Source organism: Scardinius erythrophthalmus (genome assembly GCF_964197995.2).
Source record: "Scardinius erythrophthalmus genome assembly, chromosome: 14".
In the NCBI taxonomy this organism is placed as follows: domain Eukaryota; kingdom Metazoa; phylum Chordata; class Actinopteri; order Cypriniformes; family Leuciscidae; genus Scardinius; species Scardinius erythrophthalmus.
In genome coordinates this window covers 21,568,658-21,594,515 of record NC_138234.1, presented here as the reverse complement: position 1 = coordinate 21,594,515, position 25,858 = coordinate 21,568,658, and the positions used below count along the sequence as shown (strand labels likewise).

General features: G+C 36.8%; 1 protein-coding gene across 2 annotated transcripts in view; it reads right to left on the bottom strand.

Annotated features, from left to right (window-relative positions):
* rabgap1l (RAB GTPase activating protein 1-like) overlaps nucleotides 1-25,858 on the bottom strand; it is a gene marked incomplete at its 5' end in the record, with an annotated part of 80,878 nt that overhangs the window by 22,918 nt on the left and 32,102 nt on the right. For both annotated transcript variants that reach the window (XM_081385334.1, XM_081385335.1), the window contains 4 exons: nucleotides 3,617-3,760; nucleotides 5,870-5,995; nucleotides 7,168-7,242; nucleotides 8,345-8,458. In XM_081385334.1, coding sequence (XP_081241460.1) covers nucleotides 3,617-3,760; nucleotides 5,870-5,995; nucleotides 7,168-7,242; nucleotides 8,345-8,458 — 459 coding nt within the window. The remainder of the gene's footprint in view (nucleotides 1-3,616; nucleotides 3,761-5,869; nucleotides 5,996-7,167; nucleotides 7,243-8,344; nucleotides 8,459-25,858) is intronic.

Here is a 25,858-nt window from a genome sequence, read left to right as displayed (position 1 = left end):
GGAAGAGGCAAACAATCTCGCTCGCACACGCTCAGGTGGACTGACAGGCAGGTTGATGTGCACAGGCACAGTGAAGGACGTGCTGTGTGTGTGTGTGTGTGTGTGTCAGAGGGGAGCAGGTGGCATCGCAGTAGCGAGCGGAGAAGCAATGCTGAAGTCAGCTCCGCATGGAAACACCCGTCTCGAGCATCGCTTAGAGGACCCGTTCACATGGCAACACAGAGCTAAAAATATCCCATGTTCTCTATTAATAACAGAGGCAGAAAGTATCTCTTCCCGACAGGCTCTAGATGGCGCTAGGGGGCTAAATGGAAATTGCAGGGGGGATAATTGTGTGTGTTTGTTGAGGGAGGGATCAGACTTTTCTCTTTGGCTTTGGAACTGTACTCTTTTGGTTATGCAAGAAATATGATTTTAAAAGCCAAGTTGATATACTACAATTGCTTGTTATAATCGATACTAGCAAAACTATCAGTATTTACATTAAAAGGAAATTAAAGTTAAAAATAATAATTAAAAAGTGGAAAAATTAAATAAATATATACATATTTTAATATATATAATATAATAATACAAAATGGTAACACTTTAGTTTAGGGTCCAATTCTTACTTATAACTAGTTGCTTATTAGCATGCATATTACTAGGATATTGGCTGTTTATTAGTACTTATAAAGCACATATTAATAACTTATTCTGCATATTCTACATCCTTAATCCTTCCCTACCTATACTTAACAACCTTACTTACTATTAATTAGGAGTTTATTGAGGCAAAATTCATAGTTTTTGGACCCTAATCTAAAGTGTGACCTAAAAAACATATAATAATGTGAACAAATATGGATGAATTCAAATAACGGCATGACAATTAACAGAAAAGTCAAGTCGACGTACTACAATTGATTGTTATAATCAATATAGCCAAACAACCTGTATTTACATTTACAGGAAATCATGCAAAGCAACCTGAGCATGTCATCCTTCATCAACTTGAAGAGCCACTATAGAATGTTACAAAATTGCAGTAATTAATTTCAGTAACTTTTGAGAATAGTCTTTGTTTGTTTGTAGAATTTATTTATTTTAGTTTGGGGTCGGTAAGATTTGTGACGCTACTGAAAGAAGTCTCTTACTTAAAGGGCTCATGGTCGTTTGACATATAAGAGGTCGCTTCTTAAGACCTCAATGTATAATTTTGTTATGTCTGCATATGTTTTTTTGAATCTCAAAGTGAACCTAATCCATTCATTTTAATATTGTCTTAGTGAACACATAGTGAATAAACTAAATGAGAGATTCCTAGAAAGTGTGAAACAGATGAGTGTGCATTTTAACCTGTTAAGGTGAATCGTGAATGAAAGTGTCTCAGGTTAAAAATAAGAATAAATAAACAACACCACCACCACATATATACATTTAAATATAAGACCTACTTACAGATATCTAGTTAACTAGTTTAAAAAGTTATCTTTCAAACATTTTATGCATGTAACCTTACAAATTTTAGAGAGTCCAATTGTTATATAATTCTAAATAATACTCGCTGAGTCAACCTGACTTTGTTTCCAAAATGGACTGATAACAAATCCTGTGAGTCCTTGGTCCCAGGAGATATTGAAAGGCAGCCAATCAGATTAGAGCTTACCAAAGTGAGAAAGAGCTTTCCGGTTTTGTGTGCGATAGCATTAGACGATCAGTGAACGATTTTCTTTGGATTAGTATTTTGGGACAAAACGGAATACAAATAAACTGAAATGTAAATATGATTAGGGAAAGATTGCATACATTTAGAACAAGTTACTCAAAAGTAAAGGCAGAGCCTCAAAAGAAGGCAGAACATTAAATGAATTAGAGATGAACTGATAGATGGATAAGAAGAGAGAGAGAGGTGTCTCACAAGCATCTAACAGATTCTCATCATGCGATTCATTGACTGAGACAGGCTGAGGAAACTTTTAATTGTCTTGCCTCGGGCTACCACAGACGCTGAATGAAAGGAAAAGGGGAGAAAAGCGATGGGAAAAAAAAATAAAAGGAAAAGCTCTCAGAGGAGCAGAAAGGTCGAAGCGTTACTTTTGGAAAGACACAAAGCCCATTTCTAAGAAGTCAAAGATGCTTGCTTTGGGAAATCTAACGGAGTTCAAGAAGTTTAGAAACTACTGAACTTTCCATCAATTGCATGTGCTATTCAAAACCCAACACAACTACACTATTTATTTAGACAGAATCCGTTAACAGTTTATCTTTAACAGCATTCATAAATCTAGGTTATTGTAAATTTCCACATATACTCTTAAATTTTTAGCTATTAAAATTGTATAGATAATACAAGTAACTGCTATAATAATTAATCACAAAGAAGCCAGTATTTTAAATCTGAGCATACTTTACAGATTTGATTCATTTTCATAACTTTTCCTGTCATTCATAATTAGAATAAGATTTTTTTTTTATAATAATTTTGAAGAAATCACATGCACAAAGAGCAATTTCTAGCCAATTACATAATTTACACTTGAGCATAACTAGATGAATTTCAATTACTTTTTACAGGTTTTTATTACATTTCCCTGATTTGATTAATTTCTCGGTTTAGCATTAGGCCTTATATATATAGCATTATAATTATGACCTAAGAAAGTAATAAATTCATAGCATTCATTAATCTAGGTTTATCTTAATTTCTACATATATCACATTTTTAACATTTTAAGTTGTATAGATTGATTAATGAAAAATGAACAAACATAAAATAACAATGAACAATACACAGTATATTTAGAAACTACACAGTAAAATAATATTTTCATGATTTGTTATCACAACATTTTTTCTTTTGTCAAATCAACTTAGATAGTTAATGTGGTTCAGATAACATCATATTCTGAGTTCCTGTTGATTAAACCAATCTCCTTTATTACATTAACTCAAATTTTTTATTTCAATGAACTCAAAAATGTTATGGTAGGTTGCTTACTTTTTTAAGTTAAACCAACAATATTTTTTACAGTGTAACATTAAAAATGACTAATTGTATTAAATCATGAAACTTGTGCACCTAAGTCCTGCGATAAACCAGTGCAGTATCCAAATGTTATGCTTTTGCCCTGACCAGACATGAACGTGACAAGCAATGTACAAACGAAACATTCGGTCTCATTTACTAATAATCGTACAAGTTGCTTACTAGGACAAAAATTCCGGTAGATTCACAACAGGTGCGTATAACGGGTACGAACACATATCAATTTGTTCTCACTCTCATTTTCATTAAAGCTGCTTTGAAACAATATGTATTGTGAAAAAAAGTGCTATACAAATAAATTTGAATTGAATTGAATTTTATTGTTAATGAATCCAGTCCTGCATCTAAATATGCCCACTTCCCTAATATATATAGTATGTAAAATGTGTATTATGTCCAAATGTACCAAAAATACCCACTAAAGTGTAGAATAGAGATGGTTAGAGAAAGAGACCCAATGTCGGTGGCTCGATTTCTATTTATGTTGTGTTGCATTAGTTAGTCTAACTCACAGTGACATCTTATTGGTTAAATGACTTGGTTAGGACATGGTTGCTGTAATTATGTGACTGGAAAAAGATTTATCACCTCGCACAGGAGCAGGTCGGTGATATGGAAGACCATGCAGAGAGGGAACTTGGCGGTAAACAGTGTTAAGAACCACTGGGACGCGTACATATGGGCCTCCAGGTTCAGGTCCTGGAAGCGAGACCAAAGGTCCGGCAACTGCTCCTGGAAAGAGGAAGTAGAGAAACAGGAATGGTTAGCGCAAGGGAAATTAACAAGCATGTTTTTATTAGGATGACAAAGTAATTGTATTTATTTTTTGAAGCAAAGGGGGTGGAGCTTGGAAGTGTGTCAAAACAAGAGGAAAAACAAACAATAGAAAGAATAATAGAAACAAATTATAGAATGCTAAATATAGAACAATAGACAGATATGTAAATAGACAGACAACAAAATGATAGAAAATGGACAGATAAAGCGATAAAATGACAGATATATAGACAGACAGATAGATAGAACAACAAGATAGACAGATAAATGTATGACAGACAGACAGACAGACAAACGATAGCTAGAACAAGAGACAAACAGATAAAACGATATATAGAATGTCAGACAGACTGACCCTTTTCTTTCCACCAGCTTTTAAAGGTGCACTGTGTAATATTTAGCTGCATCTAGTGGTGAGGTTGTGAATTGCAACCAACAGAAGTTACGGTGGCCGACAGGAAAAGATGTCGTCGTCTGAGACAGCAGAGAGTAGCCAGTTAAACAAGGTTTCTTTACAAAGATAAATTAAGAAATTAGGTTTACTTAATTATTCGGTAAAACGATGTTATTGCGAATATTACTGCTAGTTGTTCATCATTGTGTCAGTGTTGTATTCGCTGACTTTAGCTAGCTTCTTTCCACAAAGAACAACATAGTGACGAAACGGTTTCTGTCTACAGATCCTCCTAAATATTACACAATGCACCTTTAAAGCATTTATTTCAGGAGTGTAAGACTGAATTACAGTACACGAGTGCAGAAATAAAGCACCTTACACAAACAGCATCTAAATCAAAGACTTACACGTGCTTTGAACTCTGTGTTTGTTTTCTGTTTTTAAACCAGAACAAGTGACTATTTCTGAGGTTATCAGGAGTATCAATACTGAAAATGTTCATTGTTTTCCTGAGGGGACAATGAAGGAACATAAAAATGAAGTAACAATGGGAAAACCCAACACTGAGGGAGCATTCTTTTTCTTTCCTAAGATACCTAAGATAATCAAATCGATAAATGTTTGAATCACTTCTGAATCTCTTTAAAAAGTCATTTCCCTGCCTCAAAAAAAAAAAAAAAAAAAAACTTAAAACCAAAACAAATGTCTAAAAATAAATGAAAAACTATAATAGAAACTATAATAGAAGAATAATAGAAACAAATTATAGAATGCTAAATATAGAACAATAGACAGATATGTAAATAGACAGACAACAAAATGATAGAAAATGGACAGATAAAGCGATAAAATGACAGATATATAGACAGACAGATAGATAGAACAACAAGATAGACAGATAAATGTATGACAGACAGACAGACAGACAAACGATAGCTAGAACAAGAGACAAACAGATAAAACTATATATATATATATAATATATATATATATATTAGATAATATATATAATATATATATATAGATAACAGATAATATATATATATATAATTTGAGGTTCCATTCAGTCTATAGCAGGAAAATACATGCCAAAGTTAGGGGTTTGTTTAGATCAATAACCCTAGGAATGAGAAATGGCAACAGTGAAGCTTGCCTCAAAAAAGCGTGTTGCTCTATGTATACAGAGACCAAGCAGAGAATAAATCAAAGACGTAACCGACATCTACAAAGGCACATCTTAAATTAGCATCTCAAAAAGAGAGATAGGAGCTGGATAGGATCTTCCGGAGCGGGAAGACTGAATATTTTTCTGGGGTAAATTGCATTGTCAGATCAGAGAGGTGGGAGCGTTGTGTTAACACATGCAAAGTAAATGACAACAGAGGAAGAGATTCTTCCAGAGGGTGGCACGTATGGTCACGTTTTACATGATCGATGCTAACGCTCTTGCAGTAGCAGAGCTAGTCGATACTAACCAGGTTGGGTTTAGCGCCGAAAGAGGCTACTTCAGGCCTAATTGCATTTCAGCACAAAATTAAAACCCATTTTCCAGCGCATTGGGTCTAATAGCTTACACGAGGGCCACCGCTTTTGCACTCGAGGCGCTCATGAGAGCTGAATGAGTCTGTGTGTCACACAATCTCTCAACTAACACTCAAAGGCCAAACCTGCAGCAGACGCTCCAGCTGGTAGAACTTGCAGTGAAGATCTTCAAAGTTGTTTTTGTAGAGCTCTCGGAGACCATAGTTGTACATGATCTTCACCAGCACGCAGAAAGCTTGCTCCTCGGGCATCTAAGGAGAAAAAGTGAACGATATCGGCACAATATTTTTAGATGATTTCAAATGCTAATGATTTCTGCACGAATGTGCTGTGATAAACACAACCAACCCATGATGTTTAAATGTGTCAGCTTGCAAGTGTCTACAGTGATGAAATCAGAGTTTGTTTGTGTTTGTGAGACGGAGAGTGAGACAGACAGAGAGCTGGGTATTAAATCACACAGACAGCGTGTGTGTCCTGAGCTCAATGGGCTCCTGCAGGTATACGGGCTCTGTCATTAATATTCCTGACAGCTCCTGAGCTTCCTGGGCAAGGCCACGAGAAAGACACTTACACTATATTATAGAAATCCCCAAACGCACTCTAATATCAAGCCTCATACGGGCCGCTGTCGCAGAGAAACAAAAAACGGCATCTTATTCAGCCCTCACTTTAATTAAATATGGGATTAACCGTTTCATCAATGTCCTTCCCACCGCTTCCTGTTGCTCTCTGCCTATTATTAATGTAGGTCCTCAAAAAGTCAAAGATAAAGCACAATGAGGAAGGTTTTTATTTACACTATTATTAGTTATTATTTAGCTAGCTACTGTAGCTAGTAATGAACATGTAAAAAATGTAGTGAACTCTGTCTCAAAAACACTGTTTAAATTGTTGATTTGCCAAAGGAGTTGAGCTTAAAGATAAAACTGACCTAAAAGGATATTTACATAATGCCCAGTAAGAAAAAGGAATATACTTCTGTACAGATTTTTAAATGTGACAGTATTTTTCAGGTTAGTGTCTCAAAAAAAGAACAATTAAAAACAAATATAAATACATAAACTAAATTTTTAATGATAAATAAAATGAATAAAATACTTTCAAATAAAACGAAATGAAAGAATTAATAAAACAAAACAAAAACACAACAAAAAACAAAACAAAAACAAAGAAAACAAAACAAAAACAAAAAATAAAATAAAAACAAACAAAAACACAAAAATAAAACAAAAACACAACAAAACAAAAACAAAACGCACAACAAAAAACCCAAAACAAAAACACAGAAAACAAAAACAAAAAATAAAATAAAAACAAACAAAAACACAAAAATAAAAATAAAACAAAACAACAAAACAAAACCAGTTGTAAAAAAAAAACTCAACAGATTATTTGAGGTCAATTCGGGGTAAATACTTACATGTAAAAGTAATACGGCGGCCAAAAATGATTGACCTTGGCAATAACCAATCTCCTCATCATACACAGAGTAAGCCTGTGGAAAAAACATCAGTTAAGATATTGTGCACAGAAACAAAGCTTTCTGAAACTAATATCAAGGAATAAAAGTCTTGTTTGTCTGTTTTTTTATTTTATTTTATGTAATGCTATTACTTAATATTCTGAAACATTTTTGAGGTTATCAATAATAACACAAAATAATATAATTTTAAAAAGTATGTTATTTAAATATGTATATAAAAAAATACTTAAAAACAAAACAAAAAAACTGTATGTTAGATGTGTAACATCTGGTTCTGCCCTACATTAATTAGCATTAAATATTTTTAAATGAATAAAAAATTCAATTTAAAGTTGCAACTGTTGTAAATGCTGCTTCATGCTGTCTTTAAATCACAGTTATAATTCTGCTTCGTCATATGTAAATGACTGGAAACAGATAAACTTTCTTGGCAACATATGCCGCTGCCAGGATTAGCTGGATTGAAGGTCTTTTGCACAATTTAGGAGCCTTTTAATCTGTCGGTACCAATCAGCTGATGGAGAACCTCTCAAGACTCCTCACAAAAGAGATTTGACAGAGAACAGGACAACTACACTCCTTTTCTCCTCCACTCAACGCTTTTCTCCTGTTTTTCTATGATACATCATTTAATATACATTAATTTATATTTTTAATTATTATTCTGGCAAGAAGTATAGTTCATTATTGAATTATGATTGTCAAGCAACGTCACTTGATGCACTATATCGAATTTCTGGTCAAAGGTGTCAACGTTTTAAAACGCTTCTTACGTGGCTCATTCATTCAGATTCTAGAGCCGTAACCATCTGTTTAATTACAGTATGTAGACATAGATGTTTGCTGGATAATTGCTTGTTAGATAACTGCATTAGTTCCAGCTTCACTTCTAAATATAATAACAGATCTATGATGTGTAAACTAGCATTTTGGATAGGTTTCACCCATCTCAGATTTGCATGGAGGCGAGTACAGCACATGTGGTTGGATATCTACCAAGGCCGTTACAGCAAAACAAAAGGTCAGTGGAAAGAGATGTTGCAGCGTGTCGTGATGCTTGTTAGCAGACGGCAGGAGTGAGTCATGCCTGGAGGATGTGCAGCTTTCACCTCACCTTGCAGATCTTGTATAGAGAATCTTGGCCATCGCCTCCCGAGTCTTTGAAGTAGTCGTGAGCAGGGAAGGTGCGATGGATGTCTCTGGTGATGACGCCTTCCTGGGCAGAGTCCTGTGGGTCCAAAAAACAGTTACAATCAGGCATTTTTGGGAGCCTTTTTATTTGATCAAAAAATATTTTGTATTATTTTATTTATTTATTCTTTTATAATTATTTTGATTATTATTATATAACTTATAACACATAACAATATAACTTATTTAACTTTTTATTGTATTCATTTATTATTATTCAATTATTTATGATTATTTCATTAATACATAAATACTATTTTGTTATTATTTTGATATAAATATTTGTATTACAAATGTATTATTATTATTTAATTATCATTTATAATGTTTTGTATCAATAAATGAATAAAGTATTTAGTAATATTAGTAATTCTATTATACATTTTTACTACTGTATTATTATTATTATTATTATTAATTAGTTATACATTAAAACATTTAATTCAAAATTAAAACTGATGTATAATAATAATAATAATAATAATGATTTTGTATTATATTTGTGTTTATGAATTATATTTTATTATTTTAATAAATATATAAATCAAATGGTTGTATAATAAAAATGTTTTATTGTAATTTAAGTATTATTAATTATTAGTTAAACTTATTTAAATAAACATTTAATAATAATCATAATCATTTTGCATGGTTTTATTTATTATTTTTTACTTACTGTTTATCATTATTTTATAAATAATAGTTTTAATAAAACACTACTGTATTATAACAATATTTTATGTATTACTAATATTTAATTAGTCATGGTTATTTAACAACAACAACAAAAATGCCCCACAATAAATGAAATGCAATTTTATAGTTATTTTTGGAAAATAACCCAAGTCAGATTCTAGACTTTTTGTGGATTTTTTTATTTTGACAGATACAACAGCAAATAGGGAAACAAGTGTGTGATCCGAACCAGATAAGTGTGCAGATAACAGTACAGATGAGGTACTATCACACATGCAGCCTGCACTGGAAAAGCTCAATTACTAACAATGTGATGGTCATTTTCTCTACAGTCTTTGATCTCCATCCATGTTCCTTTAAGCTCCAATACAAACAAGGTTGAGCTTGACTGAGGACAGTGAAGTAGCACGTACGACATGTATTTTGTCAAGAAGACACAAAGAAGATTCCTTGAGTGAAGAAATAACCTTGTGTGAAGCGTTTACAGACTTGAGATAGATTAAGAAGCGCAGGAAAGTGTCTTACTCAGCACAGCACACTCTTCAAAGCGGGACACAAATCGAATTAACAAGTCAAATGCGGACGGCGTTCCAGTCAAATGATGGAGAACATGAGCAGACTCTGACAAGCAAAGCAGGGATAAAACTCAGGACCAGAGCCAAGAGAGACACTTAAAAGCATCTACTCTGGACCAAACTGACTTCAGCATGGGTTTTGCCATGTAGAATTATGGGAAATGTAGTTGTGCTACATAAGCCTGTCAGAAACCGGCTAAACAGGCAGAATATTAATCAGTTGTCCTTCCTATCAACTCTTGAGTGAACAGATCGGTGGAATTCACGCCGTGGCAACATCAGACGGTGACTGCGGAAATGTCTCTGACAGGCTGAGTTGTAATAAGGTCCATTCCATTAACAGCGTGTGTCAGGGCTAATTAAAGGCATCATTAGTCAACTAATGCGAGAGAGGGAAGGACAGGTTTCCACCTCCCCTCACCTGTTTACACTGTGTCTGAGAGTTTGTTACAGGGTGGGCAGAATAAAGCCTGACGGATGTAGCAAATCTTTTAAATAAGGTGAATCTTATAAGTATGGGTCTTATTTGCATCTATATGGGTCTTTAATCCGTCTGTATCAACAGCTGAAGTTAACTTACTCTTGTACATCCTGATTAATGTTACCTTCCCTTTTCTCTTCAACATGCATGCTATGAATAATGCATCCTTCTTTCTGCCATTTCTCCATATACATGATCCAGATAAATTCTTGATGACAGTACAGAGCACAGCACACCCATTTGTGTAACTTACTTCATCAGTTTACGTTTATGCAGAGGAAAAACGAGGTCATAAAGGCCATTTCCAATGAAGGTTTCCACAGCATATGTGGAAAGTGGTAACATTATGCTTTTTTCTTGACGGATAATCAATAACAAGCACAAACAGAACCATACAGTATATGTACGATTTTTTATGTTTTTAAAATATGTCTCTTATGCTCACCAAGGCTGCATTTATTTGATTAAAAATACAACAAAAACACAGTAATACTGTGAAATATTATTACAATTTAAAATAACTTTTTTCTATTTTAATATATTTTAAAATGTAATTTATTCCTGTAATGCAAAGCTGAATTTTCAGCATCATTACTCCAGTCTTCAGTGTCACATGATCCTTCAGAAATCATTCTAATATGATGATTTAAAAATTTATTATTATTATTATCAATGTTGGAAATAGTTATGTAAAGAAAAAAGGAATAAAAAAAAATAAAAAAAATCAGGATTCTTTGATGAATAGAAAGTTCAAAAGAACAGCACTTATCTGAAATGGAAAGCTTTTGTAACATTATACACTACCGTTCAAAAGTTTTGGGGGGGGGGGGGTAAAATAAATCAATACTTTTATTCAGCAAGGATGCATTAAATTGATCAAAAGTTACAGTAAAGACATTTATGATGTTCCAAAAGATTCCATTTCAAATAAATGAAATAGAACTTTCTATTCATCAAAGACCTTTGACCTTTGCTCAGCAATGACCTTTAGAGGAGAATATATAAAACTGCATTTTTACAGCGAGTGCTATTTTGGTGTGTTTTGCAACAGCAACAAAAAGACTCAAAGCTGTAATTTTGTCACAGTATGGGGTTAATCACACCATGGTGTATGATTGAGTTCAGCGGACTGTTTCACTGTTGCTCCCTTCCTCTCTTTGCATCCCTCCCTCTCACCCCATCACTCTCGCTTCTCGCAGTGTGCATGAAAATGAAATGCTGCCTCATAAACTGCGAGTTAGTGACAAATGGTATTCATAAAAAAAGCCAGAGATACAGGCTGCGAATGGTAATGTGGCCACTAAACATCTGTGAGGCTCAGCAATAGCAAAACCGCCCAGACCAGCGACCCAGGGAGGGGATAAACAAAGGGATGCAATCTGATTACATTCATGGCAAAAGCTTGAGTAAACTCACTGCCGGCCTCCCGACACGTTTGGGCTGATGTGTGGTCACAAATAACAGAAGGCCAGTCAGATTTCTCCAGGCTCCTGAAGAAAGATAAAACCACTGACCTTCAGGGACATTGATCTGAGGGATCTTCAACATGGGTGGACGTTTATTAGAAGGACGCGGGTATCCTGGGTTTGTTTGCTTTTTAAGGACTACAACAAACGGCTGGGACTACACGACATTCCTCCCGGGTTAGTGACATCACGAACCCTAAAATGTACATAAACCTCGCCACTTGAACACGATTTATAGATGATCAAGAGAGAATATTCTAATCAATGACTAGAAGATAACTACATAAATTCATCAACTAACCATTCAGAAATGTTGTCTACATGTTGTCACTTCTCGAGTCTCTCCATTTCAGTGCATGTCTGTGTGAGGTAATCGAAGCTAAGGACACAAGTTGTTGTGGCTCCGCCCCCTGTGCCGGGAGCAGCAGCTCATTTGCATTTAAAGGGACACACACAAAAACGGTGCGTTTTTGCTCACCCTCAAAGTGACAATTTTACCATGCTATATAAAAATATCTGTTAAAGCTAAAAATTTGCATACAGTACACACTCTGGGGACATCAAAGACTTATTTTACATCGTGTGAAAAGGGTGTATACCACCCCTTTAATGTATATAATAGATATTACGATTCTATACTACATATAAAAAATAAACGAAATTAAACAACTGCATTATAAATGTCATTAATGAAAGTTATCATATAAAGTAAAAGCAGCTCTGGAAAGATTAAAGATGGGGTAGCACCTAGTATCACAGTAATAAAAACGAGAGGAACTAAAAAACGGGGCTTCCTTCACATATGCTTAGTACAGTTTGACATGCTGCCTTGTGTGAATTGGGCCCTACAAATGAGCTACCACAAAAGGGCATCAACAGATGTGTTCTTTCCACAGCGCACTTCACCCTGAAGCTCACAGGGCCTCCGCTCATCTTGTTAACGCCCCGAAATGACAGGCAGTACTGCACCTCAGCACGTCCTAGAACGGTGAAAGTCGGTCGGTTGGGTCACAGCAACGCCGGGGCTAAAAGCTCCAAGCAGAGTCTCCCGCAAGAACAGAGCGAGTCGCTCTGAAATCCGAGATGACAGCAAAAAACATTAGTGCAAGCTGGACTGAGAGATGCAGCATGACAAGCTGGTGTGGAGGCACAGTGACTGAGACAGGCGCGCTGTCTCCGAGAAGCTGCCGTCAGGCTCGCTCAGTCACTCTAGAACTTTCCGTGGTGGGCACACAGTGCGAAAGAGCCTCTGAAGTTTGTGCCGGGCCTCCCACTGGGTTCTAAGCCAGTCAGCGCCGATCTTGTGCGGGTCTGACAACAAAGCGGCTGTCACCAGAGCCCCACCCGGGGCGAGCTGACCTATTTTTCAGATGTGACACCAGGAGAAGAGAGTACACAAGTGGCGTGATGCACTATCAAAAGCCGAATCTGCTCCAAGTGGAGCTGTAGATGTTACTACGGGGATCCGAATCTGCTCCATCAACTCACGATGCTGTAATACGCAACATTATAGGTCAAGCCGGGGTCTGTGGAAAACGATTACAAGATCTCATGCTGTTCAGCTGCGGAAGATGAAATAAAGATGTTGACCGTTGTTGTTGAGCTGAATAGAACATGAAATAACCTGCATAACAACATAAATAGGAAATAAAGTCTTAAATGCCAATAATACCACAATTTTGTTCACTTATAATTGCAGATATCAAAAAAGTTCTACAAATTATTTCATGTTATGGCTGACAATTGATAACTTCTATTAAAATTCAATACTATATTGAGTCAATATTTGTTTTAGATGCAAAAAAATAAAAAATATTAAAAAATAAATGTATTTTTTAAATTAAATACTGAAATCTACAATCAACTGTTTTAAACGCTACAAATAAAATTAGGCATCATAACATGTCAATGTACAGTATACATTTTTTTCATTGATTTCAAGACAGTGAAAGTCTGTGAGAAATGATTCTGAGTTGAACTTATATTACAAAATCATAAATTCATTTCACGTTCTGTATGAAAAACTGATGATTATGAAATAGGGGTGCGCCCATATTAAAACTCTACCTGACACCGATGTTATGGCTAACAAACCGATAAATGTTCGATACTAAAATTCTATTCTATAAAATTAACCAAAAAAAAAAAAACACACTAAAGAAAATCATTTTAAAAGCTAAACTGAATTCAAGCATCACAACATTATAATGTACAGTATACAAAATAACACATTTCCTAAAAATAACTAATATCGGCCAATAACCGACATGATACAGATATATGGTATATATAGATGACTCCTTTTTACAGATTAGTTTCTATAAATGTTTTAGGAGGACAAAAAAAGTAGCTTTGCGATGATAGCGTTATATGTCTACAAAGAGAGAATCCTCTTTTGTATGATAAAGTAAATCCCCTGACCACTTTAACCTTCCTGCAATGAACCTCGGAGTGCTTGAGGTTAAAATAAGAAGTGAAGGAAAAGGCGAGGCAGAAAAATCGCAGGTGATTGACAGTAGGAATATTACCTCCTCTATTCCTTCCCTGGCTGGAATCGGCGCAGTTCAAAGAGGGCCGTAATTGAAATTGACAAACTGCAGCATTAGCCTGATCACAACAGCCAACCTTGCAGCAGCAAAATAAAAGGTGCCTGAGAGGAGGAAGAGAAGGGGAGAAAAGAGAGCGAGGAAGGAGGGCTGAAGTGTTCTCTATGCTTCGCAAGCACCAAGACAGATTAATCTTGTTCATGCATAATGCATGCCAGCGCGGTGTGTGATCGCATTGACGGCCGGTTATTAACTGTGTCACAGTGCGAAAACACACCCGAATCAACAGACCTCACATGCATATACAATCCACGGCTAAACAACTGCAAAAGACCGAGGACTTTGTGCAAAAGGCGATGAAAAAAAAACTGTAATCATGGAAAGCTTGGGACTGACTGAGAGATTACAGCTCGAGGCGTATGCTAACTTGAGTTTAAAACTGCAGTGTACACTTGAAGATGCAAATCTGATGATATCCCTTCCATCTAAATGTAAACATTTTCTGGATTACGAGTTTCACAACTTCCATCAAATGTTGAGACTGTGTCACCAAGTTCATTAAAAACCAGAGAGCCCACGGAGCTCCGTTCTGTCATGGCTCTTCGAGGATTTTTCGGTCTCCCGAGGGCGTGCAACATCTGGTCCTCAGGACAGACTGTTAACTCGTCTGTCAGCGTGTCGTCACTGCTCTTTTAATTGCCAGTACTGTGTTGAATGCTAATTCATTGGGCATGCTAATGATCTAATTCGAAAGAACACTTGCGATAGCTACGGATACATCGACTACAATTGTCACAAAACCAAAATCACTGACATCGATACCAGTGAGATTTTAAGATTATAGATACTAATTTAAATATCACAGCAAAAACTAGCATGTTATCAAAGACATTATTTATTGATAACTTTATAAAGTCATTTATCGGTTGATACAACAGATATATCGAGCATTTTTAAAGAAAAGGCTAACAAAATAAAACGAAAAAATTAAGATCTCTTTTCTTGGCAATATATAGAAAAATAAATAGACAGTGGGCTGCCTAATGCACAGAATGCTTGTTTGCATTTACTCAACGGTGTAGTGATACTATGTATTACCGATACTGCAGAAAAAGGTTACTGCTTTTTTATTTTAGTATGGACTTAATATTTTCAACATCTCTAAAGGCCGCCATGCAGGTTTTCGGTTGTGGAGCCTCGCTGAATGGTGGCTATATTTGTCTTTTCACCTGGGGACAGTGGATGTTCTTTACCTATCCATTTGTGATGTGAGTGCCTAGATGGAAGGTGCCCTTTACGCCTTGGGCCAGTTTTCTCTTTTGAAAACTTAAGACTTCACTATTATGGAAGAAAAAGGCCACACAGTTCACAGACCAGTGAAAAAGGGGCGACGGCAACTAACGCATGACCCTTCAAGACATCCAAAAGCAATCTGAGGAACTGAAATAGGTGGATGCAGGCAGCACTTCACACATGGGAAATGTAGCGAACATGTAGTGGATGTGAAACTAACCCAGATGACCTTTGAGAAACCGACAACTTGAGAGGACACACTTAGATACAGGATGTGTCCCAAACGGCATGCTTGGTGTGCACTTGTGGTCTTCCGATGGCCACGTGTTCCATTCGACACTTTAGGTTTCATAAGGATGCTATGAACACCAAATAAGGACCACAAGGGCTAAGGGTGACATTTGGGACAGGAACTCAGAAGTACAAGCTCCAGACACCTGGGAATTTAGAGAACCGCAAGAAACCGATCGAAAGCAGCATCTCAACTCCTCAAGATGGCATATGGACATAATAAGCAGAGAAATTTCTATTTTAATGGCTATTATTTTTCAGCCTAAAAAAAGGATACTCAAAAGTTTTCCTGAATTAAGTTGCCATAGCTACAAGACTTGAAGTCTTAGGAGATTCAAGAGGAAAAAAACCTTGAGAGCTAGTGACAGGAACTCTCGTCTTGTCGATACTTCATTCAAATGAACAACTAATCCCACAAAGAAGCAAAGGTAGAATGTGTTTCCATGGGGAAAGTACGGACCCAAAAGATTCACCTCAGGTCAAGTAGATTAAACTATGACAGATCTGGCCGAACCCACAGAGATGATTGGAAATAAGAGCGTCGTCTCAGAGGGGAATAGGGCTTTTCATACAGTCGGTGATGAATTAAAGGGCTGTGAGTGGAGCCTGGCTGATAAGGGAACAGTGGTGTCGAAGCGATCCTTCATTGTTCTTGGTGACCTGCTTTTCCTCACAAGGTGTCAAGTCCATGATTTGACTCAATCGGTCTCGCTCCTTCAACCCAAACCTGTGTGACAAAGGGGCAACCTTTAGGAAAAAGGCACAACGACAATCTTTATTTCTCTCCATACGACCAATTTCACTCACTCCTTGCACGGTTCGGACCAGTAACCTTCTGGCTACCAGTATAAGGCTTATAGGGATAGTTCAGCCCTTGAAAATTAGAAATGTTGATGTTCCAAACCTGTATGACTTACTTTCTTCAGTGAAACATAAAAAAGGGTATTTTGAAGAATGTTTTAACTGTTTTTATCCATACAATGACAGTCAATGGGGTCCAAAACAACATTGTTAGGAACCCATTGACTTTCATTGTATGGGGAAAAAAATCTGGTGAGTAAATTTAATTTAATTTAAAATTTTAAGTGGAAAAGCTTCAACTGTTGAAACATTCACATTTACTTCTCTAATGTGACCTGCTTCCGAATTAAACAGGACATTCAAAGTGTAACAAATGAGGAAATATCGAAAAGGGAAGTCAGGCAAGGGACGGAACAAATTATTACATTTTGATGAAAGTTACATTGTCGATAACAAAGTTACAAGATTACATTTTATCGTGTGTGTGTGTGTGTGTATATATGATCTGATGATTATGGTATGACAAAATAGTGTAAACAGAAAACAGAAAAGTGACCTTTTTTTGTATGAAAAATCATTATGTAAACCAATGCCAAGGCCAATTTTGATTTCATCTCAACATGACCTGCAATGGCAGGTTGGATGAGCGGCAAAATAGTGCTTGGAAAGTGAAGGCATTTGTAAATGGCTTGGCATGCAGTGAAGTCTGTTCAGAGGCAGCCTGCCAGAGCGTGGCAGGAGACAAGTCCAGAGAGAAAGGTGGAGAACGAGAGATAGAGAGCAAAGGTTTGCGCAAATGAGAGAAAATTCAAGGGGATAAAGAAAAAAAAGAAGACAGGTCGGGGCCTCGTCTGGTTTGTCTGCGGAGACCTGCAGAGAGCGAATGCTGTCTCATTACCATCAGGGTCATTAGCTTCGGTCTGATCTCTCCGCAACACGCCAGCACAGCAACCCCCGAGAGAACATGTGAAAACACGCTCTCCAAAAGTGACACTTGTTCTGTCATTAAGTCATGAATATCTCAAGAGTGCTAGAACAATTCCTCTGGGACACACGGTACTCTCTCTCTCTGTCCTTCTCACTCCTCCCCTTGTGCGTTTTCATAACCCGTTTGTTCACCCGCTAATGACATTAGCTGCCATTTCAGGCTCAGGCACATGATCCCTTGGCGGTTTTGCATGGAAAACAATAGGGAGCGATGTGGCGCTAAGGGACGGAAACACTGCCTGTGGATGCACGTCATCCCGCTCTCGATGATTTTAATTAATTTCTCATGATCAAAAGTGAAACATCGATGGGGTAAAAATTTCCTCGTGGTTTCCATGACAATGTAAGACGACTGTGTTCTCCCCTCCACACAGGACTTATTTGAAGAATTTGCAACCCGGAATTATTAATATTCAAATATATCCAAAAATAGACTGGCACAGAACTAGAGTTTTGATATTCAAGCGCCAGGATTCTGCAAGCGCTCTCCAACCAATCCATTCAACGGAGACGCGGAAACAGTTTTCGTTTTAGGCTTAGCTCACACATGGGTCATACTGAAAATTTATTTTAACAACATGTTTGTTTATATTTTTACTTTGAAAAATGTATTTAAATATATAAAATGCATTTCTGTAGTCAAAAAATAATCTTAGTCTATTATGAGTTCCAATTGAAATATATTATAAATAAATTATAAATTAATTTGAATTAAAAAATGCAATTTATATTGAATCATAGTCTATAATGATTGGGGCTGCAACTTGTTAAATAATTAGATAATTAGTGAGTAAAATCCATTTAAATTATATTTAAATATACATTTAAAAACGTAAAATGATGTAACCAATATATTTTTCACATTCTTTCTGGGAAAAGAAAGCATCACTACAACTGAAACTGAACAGCAGTGGTTTAGCATTACACAAAAAGTAATGTCAATTTAAACAAACAATTTAAACAAACAAAACTATTTAAATACCAACAACTCTTTGCTCAACTTGGCAATATATAGTTATATACACCAGTTTTTTCAGGTAGGCCTACATTAAATCTATTTAACAGTAGCATTCAAGAAAGAAACAATACAGAAACCGAATAATCAAATGTAAAACTAAAACACTGCAGTATTCACATAAAATAAATACACATTTGATTCATATTAAAGCTACAAAAGTAATTCAGTCAAGAGCAGTGAGTTTTCTTTTACTGTTTGACAGACAGCAGGTTTACTGTATTAGGCTGCTGTCACTTTAAGACCTAATGTACAGATTATTGACACACATCCGTTTTCTTTCCCAACTGTTTGTTCAATTAAGACATAACCGACTGTGTTTACATGAATACTGGGCAAGACAGGCATTTTGAGATAACGGTGTGTGTATCTGACCGTTCGAGGGTTAAAAAGGCGCAAAAGTGAACTGAATTCGGGATCTGAGAGGAGGCTTTCCGTGCATGAGCTTGGGGGGGTGTCGGCGAGAGAATCACAAAAAGTTGTTGTCCGCAGCTTATTGCACTTAATAACTTTTTTTTTTTACATCAAGCAAGTCAAACGTAAGTCGTATGCCCAGTCTATTCTCTGCTATATGCGTTGACCTAAACTGACTTACCCTATTAAAATCATTCAGACATCGTTGTCATCGAAGACACTGCTATATGCATATCGCAAAATGTACATTTCCTAAATTATATTATATATATTTTACCTAATATATTTTAGTTTTTTTTTATAAATACAATGTAGAACAATAATAGCAATCACATCATTGATTCACAAGTGTGCAGCACAGAATCTCCTTGCCTAAAATAGATGCTCTTCCATTACCCTCCAACTCCACCACCTCCTTTCTTCCTCTCCCTTATCGTTCACAGGAACATCTGGAGCTCTCTTGCCTGCACTGTGGCACCAGATGTCGTAATAGTCGAGCAACAACCACCTAAAAGTCCCATATCCAAAGAGATGGGAGAGGAAAAGGGCACTGCACGTGAGAACATAATGTCTAGGCTAGGGCTTGCATAGACTAGTCGAGTTCCAACTTCAACCACTAGTCGGCGCTGTTGGAAATAATCGACTACTCGAGGGTGCATTAACCATAAATTAATTAAAATTAGCGAACGTCACCAACAGACACCACACATCACATGTGTAGAAGTATTTCATTAAGGATGACAAAAATATGGTAATTTGCCAACTCTGTAAGGGGCCGTTCACATAGCGCGTGGAAAGCGCGGCTGTGTCCTGCGCTCCCATGGCGTCTGTCGTTGCTATGCAGCCATGAACTGCGCTCTCCATGATGACGAAGAAGTATCAGCAAAGGATTGACTGATTTCTAGCCCTTGCATTAGCTTTACTACTAGATATATTTATGGAGATGAGAAATAAAAACCCGCCCAGTACAGCTATGATCAGCTGTTCGGCCGAGCTTTCGATGATGTTACGGAAAGGCCGAAGGTGATTGGTTGGTCTTTGCCACATTGCAACGCTTGCTGCATTCTAAAAAGTTGAGATGTTTTCATCTCGCCGAGGCATCGGCGCCTGGAAAAACTAGCGCACCGCATGCGCGTCGCAACCGCTTCTCATCCATTATGAGCGGCAAGAACGGCTATTTATTTGGCTTTACTCTGTTACAAGAAAATGTAAATATGTAATGTCATTGTTATAATGTTTTGAGAGTTTACTTATGCAATTGTTGCATTAGGTTGTGAATTAATAAATATTTATTGATAAGAACTATTTCATGTCTTTTCATTTACAGTAGCATGAACCACGAGTAGTCGAGTTACTCGAGTATTGTTTTGATAAGAAATCGACTAGCATATCGTGCAACCCCTAGGCACTCATTTTCAGTTATAATTAATCCACGTCTCAAAGCAGGAGGGGGTCCATCGATGTTCCCTTGGGTGGCCACTGTGGTGCAGCCAGATGAAGTCTGGTGATACTCCAAGAACGCTGCTGGAGACAGAACGGATGTCTCATGGTATTTCATTTAGAGCGAGATATCTGAAATCCCTTGGAAAGCAACATGGTTCAGCATCCCAGCAGAGGTGGGGCCTCACCTGAGAGAATGGAGGAAGTAAGTGTGAAGATATGCCAAGTTTGGATCCTGCATGCTGTGGATGGCAGGTCTGCATGAGCTGCCAGGACTCAACAGCTGGGTTCACTCCTGCGGGAGCTGCAATGGCACTGGCATCAAGCCAGTGGGTATGAGCTAAATATATATTAGCCCTATAAACAAGGGCTCGACAATAATTTTTCTGCTAGTTCAGGTTTTTACTTGCCCTGCCAACTTTTTTGTTTTGTTTTACCAGAAGAGTAAGATAATTATTATTAATTTAGCAATGCATTTTCATACTTACTAACATCTACATTAGCCAGCTAGATAGTATTATCTTGGTGAAAATTTGGCGTTTGTTTCCCTTACATAAATAATATTCTAATATTTTCCATCCTTATTGTTAAGTCCTGTAAACACGAAAAATGTGACCAAACAGAGATCACTGGGGACACAGATACAAACTTGTGTGCAAATCCAGGAGGACTAAATATAAAATCATATCATTAAAAAAAATCAGCGGTGGTAAATGAGTGGATACATGATTGCGTGACTTAAAATAAACTGCCAAAATATCCTTATCTGACTTACCAAAATTCAGAATGCATGTAGATGAAGAATACTATTATAATGTTCTTCATCCAATAAGTTCAAGTTAAGATAATATAAGATAGTTTATTAAAAAAGCTTTATATCTTTGGTTCTCGCCCAAATAAAAAAGGTCAAAAATGGACTTTTGCTCTTCCAATTCTGTAACATTTACCAAGTTTTCAATCTGTGATGAATGCAATGGAAATTTTGGATAGCTCGCCGCAACAAAATGTATACTTATCAAGATTATACTTACTGATGGAAAACCATCTCAGCTTTGGAGACCGTGGTCATGAACCACCCCCCCCCAAAAAGGCTTATCCCCAACCTCCCAAAATTCCTGAGCTCCATCATGTACAAAAGGACAGATGGCAGTATTCTCGGATGGGCATGCGACCAGCCTAATAGTGAGGAGTGGACAGCTGTCCGTGAATGTTAGCATCAACAGACCGCGGGCCATTCAGCTGCTCATGAGTGGGTCAGGGCCGGCAGTACAGAGTCAGAGAATCCTCAGACCTCACGGCTATATCGCTAATCGTCTGCTAAGTGTGGGATCTTTGCGCTGTATTGCATAATACATCAAAAAACATTAGGCAGCTTCATTACAGATGTACAGATTAATCTGGGTAGGGTTAACGAAGGGAAGAGATTTTCTTTGGTTAATGCAACTGGGAAAAGAACTGAGAGCAAACTATTATGTGAGGACCAGGGATGGCTATAACGCTGTCAGTTTAAAGGGATGGTTCACCCAAAAATGAAAATCCTGTAATTAATTACTCACCCTTTTTTTTAAATACTGTGTATTTGGACATACTACTCTTTTGCTGTACTGTATTTCGCATACGATATAGTAGGGAAGTATTCGATTTTCAATGCAGTGCAACACTACATTAAACAAAGTTTCTTGCCTAGAAGTACAATGACAAACTTTCATAGAATGTTCCTTTTGGGGTTACAACCCACAACCTTTACTTTAACAGTTACTGCCACAGATCTAACCACTAACCTATACCACCCACAGATGACAGCGTGAAGAGTGCCTGGGTGGGTTAGGTATCCTTTTAAACACTCACTTTACACCACAAGTACCAATATCCCACTTAGAGAATGTGAAGAGAGAGAAGCTCTAATAAACAGTCATTAGGTCCAGAGACAATGGTGATTAGCATTGTGTCCAATGCGGATGCGCGAGTGCTTCACCTTTGATTAGCGACAGAAAGGGCCAGGTGTTCCTCCCGCTCACCGTCGTGCAACTCAGATCCTTTTGATGGAGGAGAATGCCTCTTGAAGCTGTGTGGCAGCACAGATTAATATTAAAAGGAATTCATAATATGGCACGCAAAGGATTTTCATAAATATTCACAGGCCTGGACGGTAAGCTCCACTCAGTTGTGTCCATGAATATGGATGAAAGACTGGCAGGGTGAACCAAATGTCTTCAAGTATACGAGAAAAGAAGCAACATCAAGAGAAATCACGAAATTGTTCACTCTTACAGGCAAATGCTACTTAACATAAGACTCCACAGCAAACAAGTGTGATAGACGTGATTTTGAACAGTAACTGCATATTTAATATGTACATTACATTACATTATATGATATTGCCAGCGGTAAAATGGTATAAAAGGTCTAAATCAGGGACGACAAATAAGAAAAACCATGGCAGGTGGCAATTTAAATGTATGCCGAAGTATTTTGTTTATTACGAATTTTAAAAAATATCATATGATAAATATTAGTAGCCTATTATAAATAAAATACACATAAAATTTAATTAATAACTATAAAAATGCTAATTAATGACTTTAATAAATGCATAGACTATCGATTAACAACTTTGGATAGTTACAGTAGGTTTTCTTACAGTAGGTCTGTCTTTAACAGTTTATAAGTTTTGGTAAAAAATACATTTTCCTAAAGCACCGCTTGGGCAAACGACTCGCGGACGATACATAACAACAGTGTGTAGGCGCCAAAGTGGATCCGCTTACCGAAACCCTCCGTAACTGGCAACATTTGAAGAAAATAACCATCTTTTCGCAAATAAAGAAATGACAGACGTACGTACATATTACCAAAATCTTATCATGTAAGCTTTATGGTACACTTTAAATAAGGAAATTTATGGTCATTTAGTGTTAATACTAATTAGCGAATACACAAATGGCTTGGGTATGCAGAGCATTCGCAGCTCATATGGACCGCACGCCCCTGAAAGATATACATATATTAGCTGTGTAACGGTACATGCATTTATCCCGAACAGTACAGTACAGACTTCACGGATTGGTGCATGCAGTCGCACGACGAATACATTCAGTCACAGGCGAGCCACACTACAATCCAGAGGGGGGAGCGCGCAGTAATGTAACGCTGTTTGCTACCAGTAAAAAGTGCAGAAGAAAAGACGATCGATCGATAGATATGTTTACATCTCTCAACCAGTGTTTCAACTGCAGAAAGATATTTAAAAAAAACAGCTTGAGAATAATATCTCACGTAACATTGCAATTACCTCAGGCATTTAGTGCCAACAGCAGGTTAGTTCGCTAATGAAATTAACTCTAGAGAGAAGCATTTCGTATAAGCACTATATTAGCTTATTCATTATATTTACTTAACCTGTTAGTAAAATATATATGTATATATATATATATTTTTATATATATATATATATATATATATATATATAAGTTTGCCAAGACACAAAGTCTTAAAAGTAACACGCTAAACACAAAAAGGAACAGCATATAGCATTTTGTAAATATGTGCTTTTGCACATCATGAGGATAATATAAAGCCTGTTTTGCTTTTAGCACCTAACCTCAAATCTTCTTCTAAAAGTACAATAAAAAAGGTAAGGGGCATGACAGAAGCATGACCGTGTGCAGTCTAAAAATACATTACAGGGTCCAGCACTGTTATCCTCAGCTCAACCTGCGCCAGCATCTCGCTGACATTAGGCTTTCTTGTGCAGGCTGCATCAGCAAGAGTCTCGAAAAGAGAGGAGCCATAATGAGACCCTGAAACATGAAGAACCACACAACACCAAACCAACTTGTGCTCCTGCCTCATTTCAAATAGGTGTACAAACTGCATTGGTATAAACGTACACATTATTTCTAGGGCTGCATAAAAACATCAAATTATTTGCATCTTCATTTGAACAATCTCAATATTGATTCTTAAATTTGAACAATTGCATCTTTTCTCAATGGAGGCATTTTCTGCATCAATCAGATAAACTGAATATAAGATAAAAAGTGTGTGTACAATAAAATATTGCGATGAATGGTGTCTTTTCTCGCAGGCTGCACGCACTGAGCATGAGCAGTGTAGTCCAATTCGCACAAATGAACATACAACTCATTCAGCGTAGGAGTATATATAATTTACAGCATTAGCTTCAAGAAAATGTATTTTACCACAAATGTGCTAGAATTAAATACATTTCAAACAACTGTGTAAGCTGACAGCAAAGAATAGAAACCAAGCGACAGTACAAAAAATGCCAATAATTAACTTATAACAGTCTTCTATTTTGTGTCAAGCCAAAAATAAAGCTACAAAAAGACCTGAAACAACACATTTGCCAAAAAAAACGAGCCTTTTTTTGTCAGCGTCTGTGACGAGGCATACATTACCTTCAATGTCGGCAAAGGCCAGTGCCCCGGAGCAACTGTGCTGGCCAAACATCGATTCACACGGCCATTAAGATGCGCTAGGCTCTCAAATCTCCCACAGCAATAGTGACACTGCTTTTAAATGAGACCTCAGTCTGGTATCCACAGATATGAAATTGTCATTTCAAATCAAAAGAGGAAAAGGTATTTGGGTTGAGTAACGATAAAGATACAAGAAGCATGTTGTACGCATTTTAAGGTCACATAACAAGTGTAAGCAAGTGGAATGAGACGTACTGTTAGTGACCGCTGAGAGCACTCATGTTTTATTCAAGCTGGTGCCAAGGTCCAAAGCCTCCCATGATCATGGAAACATTTGATGTGCTCATTAGATTTCAAAAAGGTCACTTCATTTTCCCCCTCGCTCTAACTGCACATGTGTAATTTCCCTTCTGAAGGGAGCTGTAACCTTTTTAGAGGCAGCCGCCGAGTGCCAGCCCTGCTGTGTGTGCAGTCTGGGGCCGCTGCGCTGGGATCGGTTTGCCCTGAAGCCTTAGAGGACATGGGCAACTTAAACTCTGACCAGCCTCTACAGACAGCTCTGGAAACATTACACAGTTGGTCGACATACGTTGAGATGTAGAAGGAATCAGGATCTTTTTACCATGCTGAAATCAAGAAAGTTGTGCATTAGAGAGAAATGAGAATGAGAAGAGAATGAGAAGTGATAAAATTTAATTTTATTGACGTGAAATCCAGATTAACTACAGCCAAAAGATGCAGTCATCGCAAATCAGTGTTCACTGTTCAAGTTTATTGTACTGGCAGCGACAGCAAAACCAAAGTGCTTCACAAAAAAAACAAAAACAAAATCTCTGAACTAAAAAAATATATATATTGTATTTTTATTCTTTTGTTTCATAATCAGAAAAAAATTGGACAGAGACATCATAGGTTCATCAGCAAAATAAATACAGGAATATACTGCTAGTTCATCAGTTTCACATCCATTGGATGTTGAAAAATAAATAA